Below are 21958 nucleotides of genomic sequence, written 5' to 3' on the forward strand. Positions count from 1 at the left end.
CGCTAAGGAGAGGTGGTGGAGTTGCTCTTTATGTGAGTGAGCAGCTAGAATGTATTGAGTTCTGTCCAGGGGCAGATCAGGGCGAGTTGAGAGTTTGTGGGTGCGAATTAAGGGGCAGGCTGGCAGGGGTGATACTGTTGTGGGTGTCTATTACAGGCCACCGGATCAGGATGAGGAGGGTGATGAGGCCTTCTACAGGCAGCTGAGAGCAGTCTCGCAATTACAGGGCCTGGTTGTCATGGGGGATTTCAACTACCCTGATATTTGCTGGGAGGCCTACTCAGCCAGCCATCCTCAGTCCAGGAGGTTCCTCCAGTGCATTGATGATAACTTTCTGATGCAAATGGTGGATGAGCCAACTAGGAGAGGAGCGCTGCTGGATCTTACCCTCACTAACAAGGAGGGTCTGGTTGAAGCGCTGAAGGTTGAGGGCAGCCTTGGTTGTAGTGACCATGAGATGGTAGAGTTCAGGATCTCATGTGGCAGGAACAGAATAGCTAGCAGAATCACAACTCTGGACTTCAGGAGGGCCAACTTTGGCCTTTTCAAGCAATTGCTAGGGGAAATCCCATGGGACAGGGTACTAGAAGGTAAGGGGGCCCAAGATAGTTGGTTAGCATTCAAGGACTGCTTCTTCCGAGCTCGAGATCAGAGCATCCCAGCAGGTAGGAAGTCAAGGAAGGGTACCAGGAGACCTGCATGGTTAAACAGGGAACTGCTGGGCAAACTCAAGTGGAAGAAGAGGGTGTACAGATCATGGAAGGAGGGGCTGGCCACTTGGGAGGAATATAAGTCTGTTGTCAGAGGATGTAGGGAGGCAACTAGGAAAGCTAAGGCCTCCTTGGAATTAAACCTTGCAAGAGAGGTCAAGGACAACAGAAAGGGCTTCTTCAAATACGTTGCAGGTAAAGCCAACACTAGAGGCAATGTAGGCCCACTGATGAATGAGGTGGGGGCCCTGGAGACAGAGGATAAAAAGAAGGCGGAGTTGCTGAATGCCTTCTTTGCCTCTGTCTATACTGCTGGAGGCTGTCCTGAGGAGCCCCGGACCCCTGAGGCCCCAGAAGAAGTCAGGATAGAGGAGGAATCTGTCTTGGTAGATGAGGGCTGGGTCAGGGACCAGTTAAGCAATCTGGACGTCCATAAATCCATGGGCCCTGATGGGATGCACCCGCGGGTGCTGAGGGAGCTGGCGAAAGTCATTGCTAGGCCACTCTCCATCATCTTTGCTAAGTCGTGGGCAACGGGAGAGGTGCCTGAGGACTGGAGGAAAGCAAATGTCACTCCAGTCTTCAAAAAGGGCAAGAAGGAGACTCGTCCACAAGGCAAGAAGGGCTCAGGAGACTCGGCCCCCAGAGCCTGAAGTTAGGGACGGGGGGCTGTGTGAACCCCCCGTAATCCAGGAGGAGATGGTTAGTGACCTGCTGTGCCAGTTGGACACCCACAAGGCTATGGGCCCGGATGGGATTCACCCCAGAGTAATGAAGGAACTGGCAAATGAACTTGCCAAACCACTCTCGATTATCTACCGGCAGTCCTGGTTAACTGGAGAAGTTCCAGCTGACTGGAAATTAGCAAATGTAATGCCCATCTACAAGAAGGGCTGGAAGGATGATCCAGGGAACTATAGGCCTGTCAGCCTGACCTCGGTGCCAGGCAAGGTGATGGAACAGATCATCCTGAGTGCCATTACACGGCACATGCAGGACAATCGGGGCATCAGGGCCAGCCAACGTGAATTGATGAAAGACCGGTCCTGCTCGACCAACCTGGTCTCCTGCTATGACCAAGTGACCCGCTTAGTAGATGAGGGCAGGGCTGTGGATGTAGTCTATCTAGACTTCAGTAAGGCATTCGACACTGTCTCCCACAGCATCCTCCTAGACAAACTGGCTGCCCGGGGCTTGTATGGGTGGGCTCTTCGATGGGTTAAAAACTGGCTGGATGGCTGAGCCCAGAGAGTGGTGGTGAATGGGGCAAAGTCCAACTGGCGGCTGGTCACTAGCGGTGTTCCCCAGGGCTCAGTTCTGGGGCCGGTGCTGTTCAATATCTTTATAGATGATCTAGACGTAGGGATTGAGTGCACCCTCAGCAAATTCGCAGATGACACCAAGCTGGGTGGGAGTGTCGATCTGCTGGAGGGTAGGAAGGCCCTTCAGAGGGATTTGGACAGGTTAGATAGATGGGCCGAGACCAACGGCATGAGGTTCAACAAGAACAAGTGCCAGGTCTTACACTTCGGCCACAACAACCCCATGCAGCTCTACAGGCTGGGGGAAGAGTGGTTAGAAAGCGGCCCGGTGGAAAGAGACCTGGGGGTGCTGATCGACAGCCGGCTAAACGTGAACCAGCAGTGTGCCCAGGTGGCCAAGAAGGCCAATGGCATCCTGGCCTCTATTAGGAATAGTGTAGCCAGCCGGTCTAGGGAAGTGATCGTCCCTCTGTACTCAGCACTGGTGAGGCCGCATCTTGAGTACTGTGTCCAGTTCTGGGCCCCGCACTTCAAGAAAGATGTTGAGGTGTTGGAGCGAGTCCAGAGGAGGGCGACCAAGCTGGTGAAGGGTCTGGAGGGTCTGACCTACGAGGAACGGCTGAGGGAGCTGGGGTTGTTTAGCCTGGAGAAGAGGAGACTCAGAGGTGACCTTATTGCAGTCTACAACTACCTGAAGGGAGGTTGTAGTGAAGTGGGAGTTGGCCTCTTCTCCCGGGCAACTAGCGATAGGACAAAAGGACACAGCCTCAAGCTTCGCCAGGGGAGGTTCAGGTTGGACATTAGGAAGCATTTCTTTTCAGAAAGGGTTATTAGACATTGGAATGGGCTGCCCAGGGAGGTGGTGGAGTCACCATCTCTGGATGTGTTTAAGAAAAGACTGGACATGGCACTTAGTGCCATGATCTAGTTGACAGGGTGGTGTCAGGGCAATGGTTGGACTCGATGATCCCTGAAGTCTCTTCCAACCTGGTTGATTCTGTGATTCTGTGATTCTATGAAGGAGGACCCGGGTAACTATAGACCGGTCAGCCTCACCTCCATCCCCGGAAAGGTGATGGAACAACTTGTTCTTGGTGCTGTCTCTAGGCACATCAAGGATAGGAGGATCATTAGGGGCACTCAACATGGCTTCACCAAGGGGAAGTCATGCTTAACCAACTTGATAGCCTTTTATGAGAACATAACCCAGTGGATAGAGGATGGTAAAGCTGTGGATGTGGTCTATCTTGATTTCAGTAAAGCGTTTGACATAGTCTCCCACAGCATCTTCGCAGCTAAACTGAGGAAGTGTGGTCTGGATGATCGGGTAGTGAGGTGGATTGTGAACTGGCTGAAGGAAAGAAGACAGAGAGTGGTGGTCAATGGGACAGAGTCCAGTTGGAGGCCTGTGTCTAGCGGAGTCCCTCAAGGGTCAGTACTGGGACCAGTACTATTCAATATATTCATTAATGACTTGGATGAGGGAATAGAGTGCACTGTCAGCAGGTTCGCTGATGACACCAAACAGGGAGGAGTGGCTGAAACACCGGAAGGCTGCGCAGCCATTCAGAGAGACCTGGACAGGCTGGAGAGTTGGGCGGGGAGAAATTTAATGAAATATAACAAGGGCAAGCGTAGAGTCCTGCATCTGGGCAAGAACAACCCCATGTATGAGTACAAGTTGGGGACAGACCTGGTGGGTCAGAGCAGCGTAGGGGAAAGGGACCTGGGGGTGCTAGTGGACAGTAGGATGACCATGAGCCAGCAGTGTGCCCTTGTGGCCAAGAAGGCCAATGGCATCCTGGGGTGTATTAGAAGGGGAGTTGTTAGCAGGTCAAGAGAGGTTCTCCTCCCCCTCTACTCTGCCCTGGTGAGGCCGCATCTGGAATATTGTGTCCAGTTGTGGGCCCCTCAGTTCAAGAAGGACAGGGAACTGCTAGAGAGAGTCCAGCGCAGAGCCACGAAGATGATTAAGGGAGTGGAACATCTCCCTTATGAGGAGAGGCTGAGGGAGCTGGGTCTCTTTAGCTTGGAGAAGAGGAGACTGAGGGGTGACCTCATTAATGTTTATAAATATGTAAAGGGCAAGTGTCATGAGGATGGAGCCAGGCTCTTCTCAGTGACATCCCTTGACAGGACAAGGGGCAATGGGTGCAAGCTGGAACACAGGAGGTTCCACATAAATATGAGGAAAAACTTCTTTACGGTGAGGGTAACTGAACACTGGAACAGGCTGTCCAGAGAGGTTGTGGAGTCTCCTTCTCTGGAGACATTCAAAACCCGCCTGGACGTGTTCCTGTGTGATATGGTCTAGGCAATCCTGCCCCGGCAGAGGGATTGGACTAGATGATCTTTCGAGGTCCCTTCCAATCCCAAACATTCTGTGATTTTGTGGTTCTACATGGTGCCAGTTAGCAGCCTCGGAAACTGCTTATCAGAGAATAATCTGATGAGTAGTAGCAATTTGGTGAATTTTCCCTCTCCTATTTCTTGCTAATTCATTCACTGTTTGTCATGGTGTGATGGTACCCAGTAGCAACATGTGTGTTTCAGTCCTTTGCTTTTTTTCTCTTTATGAGCAAAGATGGAGAGCTTGAGTGGGGACGCTGCTAGCGAGGGGCCCGTAGTATAGTATTGGTGGTGATTCTTAGTTTAAGGACTTTTGACTTATATTTTTTTTTCCGTGTTTCATATGACCTTCAGATGGAGGAAGTTGATGGGATAGAGGTAAGATATGCAATGTAGTGTTATCAGCTGTGTTGTTGTGGTTGTATGGGAATGACTCGCTGTTTTGGATGTACAGAAACAAGATTGTTGGGGTTCCAGATCTACTGAATGTAGAACCTCAAGCATTGAACCAGCTTTTTATTTGAACTTCAAAGCAATCAGTCCTCTAGTTGAGGCTTGTTATGGCCTCTTTATCCTTCATCCACTACAGAGCAGGAGACACAACTTGTAATAAAAACACACAAACAACTATTATCTGTTCTGAGAATACAATGAAAAAGAGATGTGTTTCGTACTGAAACAGTTACTTGTTCAAAGAAATTCCAGTTGCCCCAAAGACTTTTGTGGTGGTTGCTCTTTTTTATCCTGCCCTGTTCTGCTTGTGAGGATTGAGTGATTCAGGATACTGAGAAGGGGAATAAACTTTCATATCTTGGTTTCTGATAATCCTTCTGGAAATTTCTGTGACTGTTGGGTTGAGCTATGGATCTGCAAATCTCTCTTGCTAATTATAGCCTGTCCCATTTTGAAGCAGTGATTGTATTGAGAAAATGAGAATGGATTCCAACCTAGCTTAGCAAGTAACTTCTTGTTATAATATGCTGATTTACCATATTGGATATATGTGGAGGTTCATAGTACTGCCTTTACTGGGTAAAGAGGAGAGGTGTATTTTCCTCTTTAACTGAGCTTTGCAACCTGACATTTGGTAAGCCTTCAGAGACTTCAAAATTCTCAGATACAGGGTTAATTGAGTGTTTGTGGAGAGATCAAGTTATCTTCAGTTGAGTGGTTATGAATTGATTCAGTTTAAGTATGGGACAGCTAAAGCTCTTGATTTTCAACAGGAACTTTGACTAAGGGAACTAGTTAGTGGACTGGAAACTTGGGGTTCTGAATGTGAGAATCATTAGGGCAAAGGTATTAATGCTATCAAGAACTTATATTTCAAAGGAATTTGGCGGGGAAACTTGTAGGAGCTCAGTAAATAACACCTTCATATAAGAAATTATATCTATGAGGAGTTTGCTGTGAAGTCACTGGTTCTAACTTTTTTTTTTATTGCCTTTTCCTACTCTCTTCCTCTGTTCCCCCTTTCCTGCAATTTTATATTCCAGCAACTTTATCTGTCCACATGGATGCAGCAGAGTCAGAGCTACCAGCAACACCATCCCTGAGATCCCAGAACTCTGAGTGGACAGGGAAAACACCGGCAGCTGAGAAAGCCACTATTGCTGCCTCCAGTAACTTTTTTAAAATGCCACCAGAGAAGAGCCCTGGATACAGCTAAAAGGAAGCATTGCAACTGTAAAAGCTTGCTGGATTTTGGAAGTGTTTGACTCTGGTGTGTGTCTTCACCAAATGTCTTGTTTGGCAGTAGTGATATCTTCAGTATTGGTGCGTGATGCGTGCCATCATCCAGAGTGATCTGCGTGCCCCACATGCCTAAATCATGTTTGTGAATCTATGTTTAAAAAAAAGGTAATCAGTGTTGGGACCGCAGTGGCTTTTAAAAATGTTCTTGCTGTTGCTGTATTTATTATGCATTCATGTCCTTCCCTGGTGCCAGCTCATATGTGCTGGGTCATGTACAGATTCTTTTGGGTTTTCAGATCTTTATTCACCCCCTGGACATGTTACTTGTTTGTGCATTTGGCATTTTTGGGGTGAAAGTCCCACTACCACTCAGGGAGGCAAAAGTCTCCCCCTGCTTTCTTCCAGGCCAAGAGGATTTCTTGGCTGGGGAAGTGAGGAGGGAATGCAACAAGCTGAAACATGGAACCTGAATTCTGTACTAGCAGAACGTTTCCAGGCTGTGTGCTAATGGACTCGAATCATGTTGCTTCTAGTGAAGCAAATACGGTGCTTGTCCATTCAGAAATTGCCATTGGCTCACCGACGGCATGGTCCGTTAGACCTTTTCCTTCTGCCTTGTTCTGAATGTCTTTAGTCTTGCTTGTGTATTGCATGTTCTTTCCTAAATCTCCTACTGGATAAGGATTTGGGAGAACTTCTTGGACATAAACGTGCAAGCTGGTTTCCTGGAAAGGAACCTGGGCCGTTTAATATCCTTGGAGTATGGTAGAGGATATACAAGACTTCCATTTCTCAGTGTATAAATTTTAAAATGACTGTTAGCATTTCTAAAGGACGCTTGCCATTGAAGTTAACGTGCCATTGAACAAAAAAGCCATTTAAAGTATCACCTGAGTTCAGAGCATTGTGGGTATTGATCAGACCACTTCTGTGTCATGTTTTTCCTCCCTTCAAAAAGTATTGTCTGCTATATCTACTGGAGGTGTCTCCACCTACTGATGATTGTAGTTTACTCTGCAGCATACACAAAAGAGATTGTCTTATTTTCATAGCACTTCCGCTTGCTCCCCTGTTACCTTCTGTGTTGCAGAATATATGGAGAGTGATTTCTTCCCTCTCTTCTTGAATTCTTGATCACACTGCACTTTTCTTGCATTACTCTGTCTGGAGCTTGTTTTGGGCTGTGTTTTTAGAATATATACCTGCATAGCATGTGTCAAGGAACAGATGGCCTCATGGCTTCTTACATCCTTTAAAAATAGGATATATTTGTATGCATAGAACTTTGTGCTTTCCTCACTGAGTGGAGCTTTTGGACAGGACCATTTAAGCTTGTAAAATTCATTTTGAATGTGGAGATGCAGTTAGCACTCTTAAGTAGATAACAAATTTGCATGTTTTTAGTGGTTTTGCAGTGTTCTGTTCTCCCTTATAAATCAAATAGCTGAGGGACAGATTTGATTGTGAGGGTATAAAGCAGTGATTTATATTTAACTCTATTAAAATGTTAAATGGTCGTAACATACACAAAACAAAAATTGAATGACTCACTAAATCATGATTGACAAATACAGTTAGATTACAGACACGTTGTCTGTGTCTGATCCCCTAATACCTACTTATTCTTGGGGAGAGATCCAAATTGGATTTCTATTCCGCAGTCCAAGCAAACTGTCAGATCCGTCCATGTAAATCCCTCTCAAAACCTTTTTTTTTTTTTTTTTTGGGTGGTGGTACATTTTATAACTAATTAGAACATGGAAAGCCTTTTTACCTTGCTGAAGGAGTACAGAGGTCAGTTTGGGACAAGCTGTAAGGGTTTTGTGGAGAGAGGAGTTTTCCTGTTTTAAAGTAGTCATTGGATGGTCTTATTTTGTACTTATTTTGAGCAATGTTTTTTAAGAGGTAGCACAGGAAGTCTCAGCACTGGAGGGCCTGTAATCTAGAACATACAAAGAGAAGGTAAACCTGAAGAGTAGTAGGTTGTCTATCTAGTATTCATGAACACACAGAAGGGGAAAGGTGATCACATTCTCCTGACAACCTGCAGATAAATTTTAGGATTGGAAGCCTTGTAACCTAACCTGCAGGCTGTTTCAGTGACAGGGAGTGGTTCCCTAAAAGAGCATTTGTGTAATTGAGTGCTTTTAATCTCATGAAGAATCCTCCACAACCTCTCTTGGTTTGAGTCTATTCAACAGACTTACTCAGATACTGAGCGTTCAGCTAAAATTTTAAATTTTGGCCATTGTGTTCTCCTTCTTAAAACCAATTCTGATATATATTGCTACATTCTGAGTATTGTTCAGAGTAGTTCTGTTTCTTCTGTGGTGTCAGGACAGTTTAAAAACTTTTATAAGAGAGGTGTTTGAGGTGTTAGGGAATCAATGGCCTTTACCTCACTCATTGTGGCCGGGGCGGGGGGCGTTGCCAGACTTTGCGTGATTTTTCTCTGGGGCAAGGGAAAGATAATTTATCAGATTTTCCTATTGAGGTCAGTAGCACTGTTCATCTGGTTAAGCCCTTACTTAGGTTGTAAGCTCCTAGGAGGTCTTCCTTGCCTTTAAAGGTTGAATGTACCTGTGGCAGTACTGAAGAGTAAGTGTGGCAGGCCTTGTCTTGATAAGCCATACTTCCTTCCATGGCAACTTTCTGGAAGTGCCAGGAGACTCAAGTTCTTGCAGCTGCTCTGTCTTTCGTATTTCTAGGTTAGAATTCATTTGCAGGTCAGTCAGGCTTTCAACAAAATTTGATTCTCCTGAGTGGTAGACAAGCTAACTGAATTATCTATCTTGTTACTCCAGGGTATTTATCAAAATTCATCTTCAGACTTCAGTAGCTTGATACAGATTTGAATATTTGCAGCATTCTTAGATGAATGAACTAGGTGCATTGTTTTGTCTCTTTTCGTTTAAGGCAGATTCCTTAGAACTCACAGTGAAGGACACAGTGCTTCAGATGTGGTTTGCTTGAGTAGACAGGAATAATAACATGCCTTGATTTGGTAGCTGTGCTTCTACTGAGGTGGTCCAGTGTGTGATTATTGCTTCAAAGATACACAGGTCACTTATATTCCACTTCCTGTCCACCAGGACTCCCCAGTCTTTTTCCAGGATTGTCTTTTCTCCAATTGTCTTCTCTCCTTGTCCTTATGGGAGACTTCAACTTCCCAGAAATTCACTGGGAATACCGTAGTGATGTGACAAGCACGTCTGGGAAATTCCTGAAGTATGTTGAAGATAATTTCTTGCCACAAGTACTCAGTGAGCCAACTAGGAAAGATGCCCTCCTAGACTTCTTATTTGTGAATAGAGAAGAACTTGTGGGAGATGTAATGGCAGGTGGCTCTCTTGGCCACAGTGATCACAAAATGGTTGAGATTTCAATTTTTGATATAATGAGAAAAATGGTCAGCAGAGTTGCTACTGTGGGTTTCAAGAGAGCTAACTTTAAGCTACTCAGTGAGCTAGTTAGTGGTGTCCCCTGGAATCTGCTTGTGAGGGCTTAGTGGTCCATGAGTGCTGGTCAGTTTTTAAGAACCACCTTTTAAAAGCACAAGAGCAGGCAATCCCATTGTGTTGAAAGTCAAGCAAGCAGCACAGAAAACCAGTTTTCCTGAACAATGAACTCCTCTTGGAACTCACACAGAATCACGGAATCAACCAGGTTGGAAGAGACCTCTGGGATCATCGAGTCCAACCGTTGCCCTGACACCACCATGTCAACTAGACCATGGCACTAAGTGCCATGTCCAGTCTTTTCTTAAACACATCCAGAGATGGTGACTCCACCACCTCCCTGAGCAGCCCATTCCAATGTCTAATAACCCTTTCTGAAACAAAATTCTTCCTAATGTCCAACCTGAACCTCCCCTGGCGAAGCTTGAGGCTATGTCCTCTTGTCCCGGGCTAGTTGCCCGGGAGAAGAGGCCGACTCCCACTTCACTACAACTTCCCTTCAGGTAGTTGTAGACTGCAATACTTTTTCAGGAAGAAAAAGAAATTGTATCATCTCTGGAAGCAAGGTCAGGGTTCACAGGAAGATCACAGAGCTGTGGTTTGCATATACAGGGAGAAAACACAAAAGGCCAAAGCTTAATTAGAGTTGAAACTGGCCAGTATTGTGTCAGACAAGAAGAAAGGATTTTTGAAGTACGTTAGTAGCAAGAGGAGGTCTGAGGAAAACATTGGACCGATACTTGTTGAAGATGGCCACCTGACTAATGGGGATGAAGAAAAAGTGGAGGTATTTTTTTACCTCAGTTTCTAATAATACTGATAGACCTTGGGCTGCCCGGTCCTCTGAGTTGGAGGACTGCAACTGTGGGAACAGTGACTTTCTCTTTGTGGACACTGAAATTGTAAGAGACCAGTTGTATCAGTTGAATGTTCATAAATCCATGAGGCTGGATGGGATTCATGCCAGAGTACTGAAGGTGCTAGTGGATGCTACAGTAGGACCCCTCTCAGTCATCTACCAAAGGTCTTGAGAGTCTGGGGAGGTCTTTGCTGGCTGGAAGCTAGCCGGTGTTATTCCAGTTTACAAGAAAAGCGTGAGGGAAGACCCAAGAAACTACAGACCTGTTAGTCTAGCCTCAGTACTTAGAAAAATTATAGAGAAGATCATACTATCGATCATACTATTGGTGCTATTGAAAGGCATTTAAAGGACAATGCAACCATCAAGCACAGTCAACACGGATTCACAAAGGGTTCCTGTCTAATTTGATACCCTTCTATGGTAAAGTCACCCACCTAGTGGATGAAGGGAAGGTGGTGGAGGTAGTTTTTCTGGATTTTAGTAAGGCTTTTGATACTGTCCCTCACAGCATCCTTCTGGACAAGTTGTCCAGCTGTGAGATGAGTAAGTACATGGAGCGCTGGGTGAAGAACTGGCTGAACAGCAGGGCTCAAAGGGTTGTAGTGAATGAGGCTACAGCGGCTGGTGACCAGTCACCAGCGGTGTTCGTTAGGGCTCAATTCTAGGGACAGTTCTGTTCAATATATTTACCGATGATCTGGATGCAGGAGTTGAATGTACCATTAGCAAGTTTGCTGATGATACTAAACTGCTGTTGACCCTCTCAAGGGATAAGAGCCTTTGCAGAGGGATCTAGATAGATTGGAGCATTGGGCAATAATCAGTGGCCTGAAATTTAACAAGAACAAATGCTGGATTCTGTACCTGGACAGAAGTATAAATTGGGAGAGGAATGGCTGGAGAGCAGACCTGCAGAAAGGGATCTGGGGGTGCTGGTCGACAGCAGGCTCAAGATGAGTCAGCAGTGTGCCCTGGCAGCCAAGATGGCAAACCACATCCTGGGGTGCATCAAACACAGCATAACCAGATGGTCAAAAGAAGTGACTATCCCACTGTATTCAGCATTGGTGCGGCCTCGTGTGGAGTACTGTGTGCAGTTCTGGGCCCCACAATTTAAGAAGAATGTGAAGGTCCTTGAATACATCCAGAGGAGAGCAAGAAAGCTGGTGAAAGGGCTGTAATGCATGTCCTGTGAGGAGTGGCTAAGGACTCTGGGTTTGTCTAGTGTGGAGAAAAGGAGGCTGAAGGGCAACCTCATTGCTCTGCACTTCCCCTCCTCAAGAAGCTGTAGAGAGGGAGGTGCTGATCTCTTCTCCCTCATATCCAGTGACAGGACACATGGGAATGATTCAAAGCTGCATCAGTCAGGGGAGTTTCAGACTTGATATTAGGAAACACTTCTACATAGAGAGGGTCGTCAAACACTGGAGCAGGCTTCCTAGAGAGGTGGTCGATGCCCCAAGCCTGTCAGTACTTAAGAGACATTTGGACAATGACCTTAATAACATGCTTTAACTTTGGTCAGCCCTGAAGTGATCAGGCAGTTGGACTAGATGATTGTTGTAGGTCCCTTCCAACTGAAATGTAATCTTCTCTTCTCCCCCCTCTCCCCCCTCTCCCCCCTCTCCCCCCTCTCCCCCCTCTCCCCCCTCTCCCCCCTCTCCCCCCTCTCCCCCCTCTCCCCCCTCTCCCCCCTCTCCCCCCTCTCCCCCCTCTCCCCCCTCTCCCCCCTCTCCCCCCTCTCCCCCCTCTCCCCCCTCTCCCCCCTCTCCCCCCTCTCCCCCCTCTCCCCCCTCTCCCCCCTCTCTCCTCCCTCCTCTCTCTTCTCTTCTCTCTCAACTTCGTGAGGTTTCTGTCTCTTCATTCCTCCAATCTGTGTAGGTCCCTCTGGGTGGTATGCCCACCTTCCAGCATATCAGTGGCTCCCCTCCCCAACGTGCCATTATTTCTGATCTTGCTGAGAGTATGTTCTGTCTCTTTCCACCAGATCACTAATGATCACTGAACAGTATTGATCCCAGTATTGTCTTCTGAGGCATGCTTTTCATAACTGGCCATCACACAGATTTCAGACCAGTGATCATTTTTCTTTGAGCCTGACAGTTCAGCCAGTTTCTCGCTGACCTTTCTTACTGGAAAGCATCCAGTCCATAGCTCCCCCATTTGCTGTAATGATGCTATGAGAGACTGCATCAAGAGGTTTGCTGAAGTCAATGTAAACAGCATCCACTGCCCTGTACACATCCACAGAACCTGTTGTTTTATCATAGAAGGCAGTCAGGTTCATAGGCATGATTTTCCCTCACTTAATCTAGCTGCCTGTTCCTAGTTGCCCTCTTGTCCTTTGGGTGCCTGGAAATGGCTTCCAGAACTTGCGCCATAAAGCTACAAGGGACTGAGGTAGGGCTGACTAGCCTGGCATTCCCCAGATCCTCCTTCCTGCCTTTTTAGAAAGGTGACGTGATACATACCCCTTCCTGTCACTGACGACTTGGTGCAATTGCTACAATGTTCCACAGACGACAGAGACCAGTCTTACAAGGACATACTTTTGCAAACAGGGCTTTATCTATGTACAGGGAGAAAATGGACATTCAGTGAAAGAGAAATCGAGAGCTGGAAGGAACGCCTCTAGTAGTTGTTCTTTGCACATTTCCAGTAGTTCCCGTGAGCTCTAGTGAGGCTTAACGCCCAGTTTGGTAGGTACTGGAGAAGTGCAAATTAAACAAATGTAGTTTCTAGCCTTATGGATTTATGATTTTACGGTAAGGTACAGTAAAGAGTGAAGAAGGCAACAAAACAGTAGCTGGAGAGAAACTCCTAAGAGGCTGGAACCAGTGCTACTGAATGATAGATTAGCTTCATGATTGTGATATGCAGAGGTGTGTCTTGCCAGCGTTCCTGAATAATGACATTGGGACGGTTAGTGCTGTCCTTCGAACTGCAGAAGCTCATGCTGTTACTTCGTGGCTGTTGCAGAGACCTGCTCAGTGGGCAAAGGATGAGAAGGGAAATTGGAGGAAGGGCAACAAGAAGGGTGATTGAGTGCCTCTTTTATTGTAACCCCTTCTGCACTGGAGAAAGAAGATGCTACAAAAAACAACGTGTGTGCCTGGATATCAAAAAGGAACTATGTCAAGTGGATAAGAACTTTGCTTTGTTGTCTTGAGGAACAGCTTTGTAACCAGAGAACGTTTCAGTGAAGCAAAAGTGAAGGATGCTACCAGTCATTTGTTCAGGAAGTGTATTTCAGTAGTCTGTTATGAGACTGTCAAAGGAGGACAAACTTTTGTTCTCATTGTGATATGGCATTACTGTGTCTTTGTCCCCTGCATTCTATTCCAGTTTGTGTTTTGTGCTTAAGACATCCTACTTTTGTACCATCAAATATGGTACAATGCTTCTCAAGAAGCAATGCTTCTTAAGTCATAAAGCGTAAGGGGCCACTTGCTATACAGAAGGCAAGGCAAGATTATCTTAGGCCGTTAACTTTTACCCCATACAAGGACTGAAATCAGTGTAGAGAACATAATGTCTGAATTATATCAGTGTCTCGTTCTTAAGAAAGTAAACTGTGCCATAGGCAAGTGCAGGGAGACTAAACTGTCACCAGTGCCTGGAGATGGGTGCATGGCTGGCCCTCAATCAGGTGACATACAGACTTACGTTGTGGAGACAGAGGGAACCTTCAATGTCTTTCTCAACTTTAATGTGGGTAAAATGCCTTCCCAGCTGCAAACCTGGCTGTTACTGTGACTCCAGTGAGTTGACAAAGATGTGTTAACTGGCATACCAGGAAAAGAGAATTCTTGTACCAGCTCAAAGAATTGGTAAAAGTGGAAAATGGACTGGCACAGACTGTTGTATCAGAGAAAGATGCAACATATATACACCTGCAGCCAATAATCAGAAAAAGTATTGCTGAGCCTTGCGTGTATGACCCAGAGTATTCATTGTCTTAAAGCAGAGCTGCCAGTATTATGAGGATGATCAGGGTTTTGCAAAGCTGCCCTCTTTTCCTTGTAACCTCTGAAGGAAATGGGATGAACAGCATAAGAAAGGCTGCACTGGGTCAGACCAAAGGTCTGTCTGGCTCGGTATTCTGTCTCTCGCAGTGGCTGTGTTTGGATGCCTAGGGGGTACTTTAAGGATGAAGTAGTTATATAGTGATACTTTCCTTTTATGTTCTCTTAGCCCAGTGTCCTGTCTCAGAAAAGATTTACAAACTCTTTCTTTAAGGCTGGAGAAAGCTTTTGTGAACCTTTTGGCTATAGTATTTATCCCGCAACTGGGTTTAGTTGTATTTTTAGAAGGACATGTAAATCTTTAAAAACGTCAAGTAAGGATTAGCTCATCTTTCTTGGTAATCAGTTTTCTTATTAATTACCCTCTTTATAAGGAAATTGCATCTTCTCTTGGAATACTTTTTTCCTGATATCAACATCCTGACATTGTTTCTTGCTATGCTTTTTTTCAGCAAGGTTGAAAAGTCCTGTTCTTCCTTTATAATTAGGATTCTTTGTCATGTGTAACTACCTATACCCAGTCAACAAGTCCTGTGTAATTCACTAACCCATATAAGTAATTTTTCGTAAGCTTCACACTGTAAAACTTGTCATTTAGCCTGTAATTACGCTCCTGCATGAAAATCCCCAGTATTCCACATCCATCTGCATTCAGTTCTAGTATCTACATTTAGAGTATTCTTTACCGAAGCAGGAACAGTTGCTTCACTGTTGCTATTCAGGCTTCATATACTCATATATCCAAACATCATGCTAGCCCTTGGTGCCCAACCACTGCTGTAACACTACCATAAAAGTGATATTCAGGCAGTTGACTCTGAATCTAAAGTTCTTATCACTGCTTTTCAATGCACAAGATACTAGGAAGTAAGAATAATCTTTTTTTTTTATTATTCCAAAATGCATTGCATTTCCTTTAGCAGTATTACAGTGCAAGTTTGGACTGACAGTTTTTATAATTTGGAATACTTAAGAGCTCAGTCTGTTTAGTTTTATCAGAAGAGGATCAGAGATGTCTTGCCTGTGTGGTAGAAAGTCCTTTATGGAAATAGAAATACTAGGTAATAAAGCATCTCTTGTCTTGAGCAGATGGGCATAAAAATGAACTTGAAGCTAAAGCCAAATGAATTCAAGTTAGAAATAGGGTGTGAGCTTTTAACAGTGAGGATAGATTAACCATTGGAACAAAGTATTGTGGGAAGCAGTAGCTTCTGTGTATCTTCAGGCTTCAATTTGAAGACAGCAGCTTTATGGAAGGAATGTGGTAGCCAAATATAAGCCATTGAAATAAATAGAGGCATCTAAAAGACATTAAATGGTCAATTTATAGTGAAGGTCAGTCTACATGAAATGATAGTTGCTTCTGGTTTAGAACCTCAGAGAAGACAGAAGACCTTTTTTCTACAGTATAGAGATCTGTTGAAAAATGTGAAGTGTTTTGGAAAACATAAGGAAAAGACATTGTGATGGAAGTTTTACAGTTTTACCAAAAGGTTGTCATGAAATTTGCATGGGAAGGTGAGGTGAGAAAAAAATGTATCTGTGCCAACTGAAACGAAGCATCATTTCCACATGCCAGTTTATTTGTGAGTAGTATAATGACATATGAGTGTGCAATCTTCAGAACCTACATGATTGCTCAGTTGAGGAGTGTCCTTGGTGAGGATTCCCCCTTTATTACTGTACTGGCAGCTAGAGTTCTGCTGTCCTGTGGTAGTGTTCCCTGTGTACATGCTCAGCTTCAGCAGCTCTGTCTTTGTTCATTCACTCAGCTGTGTGAACTGCCTGCACATTGCACTGAAATCAGAAGCAAATGAGGGAGAGCATCAGTGGGCTTATTACCTTGATAGGATACTTGCAAAAAAAGTATGCAATATCTTTATTAATCATTATAGCAGTTGCTTCTGCTTTCCTCTCTCATGGCATATAAGGAAGACGCCTCCTTGTAGGAGTGCCCTTTCAGTAGCCTGTAGCCTTCACTATCACACCAAAGGAGCTCATAGTAGGTTTCTCCAAGTGGAAGAGCTCTTCTGCACTCATCTGAGAGGAGATGATGTGACTGGAGGAAGCAATTTTCTGGTAGTGTGTTCTCTAACGTTAGGGAGCAGTGACTTGTTCAGCGTTTTCAGCTTTAAAATACATTACCCTGTACCTGGAAGCTCTTCTAAGAGTGCGATGAACTGAGACTAGTCTGGCCTGACCAGAGTCCCTGGGCACTGCTGAAGCCATTGAATTTTCTCTCAAGTTTAGCAACACCAGACAGTTAGCCAAAGCTACCATCAATTGCATTATAGCTTCCTCCTTCTGTCCCAGAGGGCTTACCTAGAGATAGTTCACAAACAGCTCTACTCAAAATCTTTAGAGCCGCATTGTGCGTGTCCCAAATGTTTTATGTGGTCATAAGATTTAATTGTTCAATAAGGATTGGATTCTGGGTTCCTAAAACTCTATTTTGGGGGTAACATGTAAATAAGGAAGACTCTTGTTTGTATTCCTCTGTTTTAAACACGATGTATATTCTCTGAATGAGGCTCTTGCAGAATCTTTGTTCAGATTGTAGAAACTGGAAATAAATCAATATATGAAAGAAGTGTTTTATCTGATATAAAGCAAACTGAGTTGAGAGTGGGAGAAGAGAGGCTTCACTGACATCTAACCAGATTTACAGTATTGGAATGTCCATAATCTGCATGCTTCCTTGACCGTTTCCTTAAGTATAAACTGTAACCTGAAGGTCGATAGGGAGTTACTATGCTTTTCTTTGTTTGAATTGCAAACTTGAGTGAAGGATTTGAGGTAATTTATCATGTTCGTTCTTTGTTTTTTTTGCAATGATTTTGTTTGTTTCCCGGTTTGTCATGATGTCATCTCTAGACAAGTGAGATGCTCCCTGTTTGGAATTTGAAACAATTCCAGAGTTTCCTAAGTAGCCTTTCTCTTCCAAGTCACTGCTTCAGATCTGCCCAGTCCTGAAAGGGATTTCATTTAAATGAGCAGGTCAGTCACAATTGGTGGTTTAATGGATATCTATTCATTTTGCCAACACTAACATCCTTTTCGGATAGATTGGCATAATTCTTTTTTACCATCATAGCAGTGACTTCAAAGATCAAATGAGCAGTGGACTTTGAATTTTATTTTGCAGATATTTGTGTCCCAGTATTGATAGCTATGCACACTTGTGGAAGGAACAAAACAGGACTCCCTCTACATTAACTTCCAAGGAATAAATTGTAAAAAATTAGATCCCAAGATGATTGAATGCCTTTAAACAAAAAGATCAAGATCCTTTGAAAATTGCTTCAAGTTTTCAACACTATATTGTGGGGAGGGAGGTTGTCCAATTTTTAAAAGTGATGATCTTCCTCTCTTATCTGCAAGCTGCATCTGTGAGAATTGGGAAGTGTTCCTGGTGAAATGTGCTGATTTTCATTTGGAGTGAGGAGAAGAGAGCTCTTAACAATAGATTCTCTTATCGGAAGTGCCCAGACTTGGCAAACATGATCAACTATGGGTAACAGTCAAGAATGTGAGGTATCTACAAATCATTATGAGCTGGTTCAGTCTTCCACCTGCTTGCATTTTTTTTCTGAGGAATGAAGCATTTCATAATTAGAGGCATTTCTATTAAAAAAAAACCCAAACATGAATGGTTCTTGTTCACACATCCTTAATTTTACACCCAAGGGCTGAGAATTTTCTCAGTTCAGTTTGAATAACTGGTGGTAAATTCAGCTATTCAGGTGGTGGCTTTTATCTGTTTTGGTGTTTTTCAGACCATGCTTGCTTCATGGTCTTTTCCACCTCAGAAAATCGACTGAAACTACAAATGAATACAAGTAGACTTGCTACGTACTAATGGAGGATTTCTCACATCTCAATAAAGGGTGTTTCAGATATGGGGGTACAAAATTTGTTCTCTACAAAAGTATAGCAATTTTCCAGTAAGAGCAGATACTTGATAATAGTTTTTTAATGAAACATAGTGTAGAGTTTCAAAATGCTAAATGACATTAATTTCCTTAATTTCTAGTGGGGGTGCAACAGGGAGGTATCTAAAGATGAGAACAAGAACAGATCTTAGCCAGGATTTGCTGCCATTAGGCAGATGAAACACATGGATTTTGCAAAACACACTTTAAAAATTACACTTAGTTGGAGAAATCTTACTTTGAGAAGTGTTATAGCTTCTTCCTCACAGATTGCCTGCGGGGGCAGTGATGGCAAACCAGTGGTGCTGCTGAACTAATGCCAGCATTGACACTGATGGTTTTCTAGTGATTTTGACGCCAGCTTCCTGAGAGGTTCACCAACATTGCCTTAGGGCTTTTCTTCATCCTGCTTCACCACATAATTTGCAAGTGCTTGGACTCACCCAGCCCCTCACCATGGGGAAACGTGTTGCCATTTGAGAAAGCCAGAGGTAAAGACTCTCTTAATGCCAAGTGTTGTATGGTGAGTGAAAGAAGTCCTGTGTTTTCTTTCTTGGCTGTCCAGCAGCACCATGAAAGGAGCCTATGCAACCAAGAGCAGCAAGGGGAGCTTTCGTGAGCCTTTTATCCCTTGCTGGTCCATTCAGATACTGTGGAGTGGAGTGCAAGGTCTGATTCCCGGGAGCGGGGAGAGGGACCATGAGGTGCAGCCATTGCACTGCACTCAAGCAGTGCAGGGGCTATGATAGGGCTACCCTGGGGAAGGTGGCATTTCCCACCCTCCTGACCACATTGGTAGGCTGCATATTCACATGCTTCCTGTGTTTACATATTTAGAGATTTAAACAAGTACCTTCTTTAACGCCACACCCCACCCCCCAATAAAAAAGAAAACAAACTGGAAAAATCTGTGTTCCCGTGACAAACAAGGCTACAATTTAAGTGGCCAATGTTGCTGTAATCAGTGCTCTTCTGCATGCACAGTACAGTGCAGTCAAGCAGTTGCATGATTTGTTATTGGGTTTGAGGGTTGTGTGTCCTGTCCCGTTCCTCCCCCCTCCTTCACACTAGTTTCCTACCTCAGTGTAGGAGGGTTGAGGCGCTCTGAACGTACAGCTGTTGGGTTTGGTTTTTTTTCCTCATTTAGACTGACTTAAGCTTTATTTACTGCACAGCATCCAGACTCCATTCTGAAGAGGGAAGAAGTAATTTCCTTGTTAGCGTCTTCAGGGTACTTCCTGCTATGGCAGCTTAGAATGTTAATTAATTTATTTATGTGCTGAGAATCATCCTGATTTTATAGATGGGGAGTTTAAGTCAGAATGACTGAAGCAAAAACTAGGAGTTATCTCTGAATTTGGGGGGCCCAAGATGAGATGCCCAGGCACTGGCAGTTTGGAGTGGCTTGCTTTGTAGCCTTCTGTAGGTTCAAATCACATTTCCTACAAAGCTCTGTTGCAGCTATGAGTGCTCAGAGCTTCTGCAAATCCAGCCACAATTACTGATGAGGTGAGGAGCACTGTACTCATTGCTGAAAGTCTCTCTCTGGCTTTTCAGGTATCAGAGAGACGGCAACAGGCAAGCATCTCTCGAGGGCTGGTGGTCAATTGCTTTCATCACAAGAACTTTGCTGTGACCGTTTCCTGCTTTGTCCTGTCTGTCTTTAGTAGCAACTGAGTCAAACCCAATCTCCTTTGGTTGTTGGCCCTCACCTCTCCAGAGGTGTGTTCTGTGCTCTCTGTGAAGCTGGTGTCTCATACAAAATAAACTGTGTGATCATTTGACTTGGCATTATTGTAATGTGTAAGCACAGAGGAACAAATTAGGATGGCAGTTCATTTCTTCACTTTTGAGTATTTTTAGCTGTAAACAGATATGTGTGTGTATGTATGTATAGACAGTTTTTATTTATTTTTGAGCTAGGAATTTTGGTATGTATTCACTTTGTATTGGGGTTTCCTTATACGGTATTTTAGCTTCCCCAAGTATGCATTGTCTCTGGAAATATCTATGATTTCTGGACTTCAAAGGAATTGAAAGTGGAAGAGCAGCCCAAATGCATAGTATCACAGAGGATCTGTTGTGAAATAGCTCATCTGCTACAACTTGAGAAAGAGCAATAGGTAGGTGAAAACTTGCTCTTGAGCAGTTATACTTTATATACTTTTACCTGAACGTCATAGGACAATATGGCTGTTGACTCGTGTCTTGCACTGATATTTCAAGTGTTGCACTCTGAGTCTCTTCCCTAAACTCCAAAGTAATGACTGTCCAGTGCAGAAAACCTGGCTGTTATTTAACAAATGATAGGTTGCCTGTTAATGCTCAATTCAGCAGAGTTTTAAAATATAAGAAATCTTAGTGTATATTTTGTGAAGAATGCCCTCAGGCCAGAGACCCTCTTTGGAGCCAGAATCGATCATCTGACTGAGCTGCATCAGAAGGAAGGGGAAAGGTACGAAGAAAAAAGGGTACTAACTTCTGTCTTTATTATCCTATGTTTTGTTCTGTTCTCTCCATTGACTCTCAGGTCTTGATCTTCTAGAGAAATTAGTGCATTTTAAAAAACCAACCAAACAACCTCCCTCTCCCAAGTTTTTGTAGTATTCTTGTGTCAGACTTGGGTTGGCGACTCTGTTCGTAGCTGAATACCTGATTTCTGATGTAAACAGATGCCATTAACCTGAAAGATGAAAATCAGAATGTTTGAATTTCTGCTAATACTGTCTTGAGATTGGGCAGGTAGCTGCAGTTGTGGTATCCTTACCCTCGCAATAAAGTATTGTGGACCACATCATTCCTTGCTCACACATCACACCTTTACACCTGTGCTAAATGGGTATTTTCTGAGCAAAAAGTTCATTGTTTGCAATGTACACCTTATCTTCTCTCTGCTAATTGCTGTGGGTAAAGTGATGATTGTGACTCAGAAACAACTTTGCTGAAAGCCACAAACTTCTTTCGGGTAAGCTACATCCCACCTGTATGTATACTTAAATGTAACTGTGTGTTTGTTCCTGGGAAGGACCCAAATGCTTGTCACACATAGCTGGCAACTGGAAGCACCAGAACTGGTGTATTCAGAATGTGAATACTTCCTATTGTTCTGCAAGTACCTTGAGTGTTTAGGATACGGATGAGTACAACTTCTACTGCTTGTCACCGAACTACTGCTGGTAATTGAAACTTGGAATACAGTGTTCCCTGGAGAGTTTGTCTGTAATGGAGCTCAAGAGGTTAATATGTAATTATGTGATGATACTATAATTTTATATGCATCTGCAGATACTGGTAATAGACATTAAAGTGGGCATTTACATCCTTATTAGGGGTCAGTACTTGATGTCATAATAAAAAAGTCACATCAGAAAAGTACAGGATAAAAATCTGATTATGCACCTTTTGGAGTGTAAATGGCTTTAAAATTCAAATTGTCACCTGATGGGAGGATCAGGAAAGAGTCAGGACAAGGGCAAAGGGGCAAAGCTGTGAGACACAAGGGGCAGGATAAAGGAGGAAGAGACAGGCTGGACTAGGCCTTTGCTTGGACAGTTTATATCCATATGAATACTATACCCCATTACTTGATGTCATCTCATTAAAAATAAGCTTGAGTGGTGGACTTTGCGATGGGGTATGTAGCTCAATAGACTCCAGATCTTCTG

General features: G+C 44.1%; 1 protein-coding gene across 4 annotated transcripts in view; it reads left to right on the plus strand.

Annotated features, from left to right (window-relative positions):
* GPATCH2L (G-patch domain containing 2 like) overlaps positions 1-21599 on the plus strand; it is a 54115-nt gene extending 32516 nt beyond the window's left edge. For 2 of the 4 annotated variants that reach the window (XM_068398389.1, XM_068398390.1), the window contains one exon: positions 19851-21599. In XM_068398389.1, coding sequence (XP_068254490.1) covers positions 19851-19960 — 110 coding nt within the window. In that variant the 3' untranslated portion in view covers positions 19961-21599. Of the gene's footprint in view, positions 1-5817; positions 7135-19850 lie in introns of those variants that run through there. The other 2 variants (XM_068398388.1, XM_068398392.1) reach the window with 2 other exon arrangements.
* The last annotated feature ends 359 nt before the right edge of the window (positions 21600-21958 follow it).

This window comes from Nyctibius grandis, chromosome 4, assembly GCF_013368605.1.
Source record: "Nyctibius grandis isolate bNycGra1 chromosome 4, bNycGra1.pri, whole genome shotgun sequence".
Classification (NCBI taxonomy): Eukaryota; Metazoa; Chordata; class Aves; order Nyctibiiformes; family Nyctibiidae; genus Nyctibius; species Nyctibius grandis.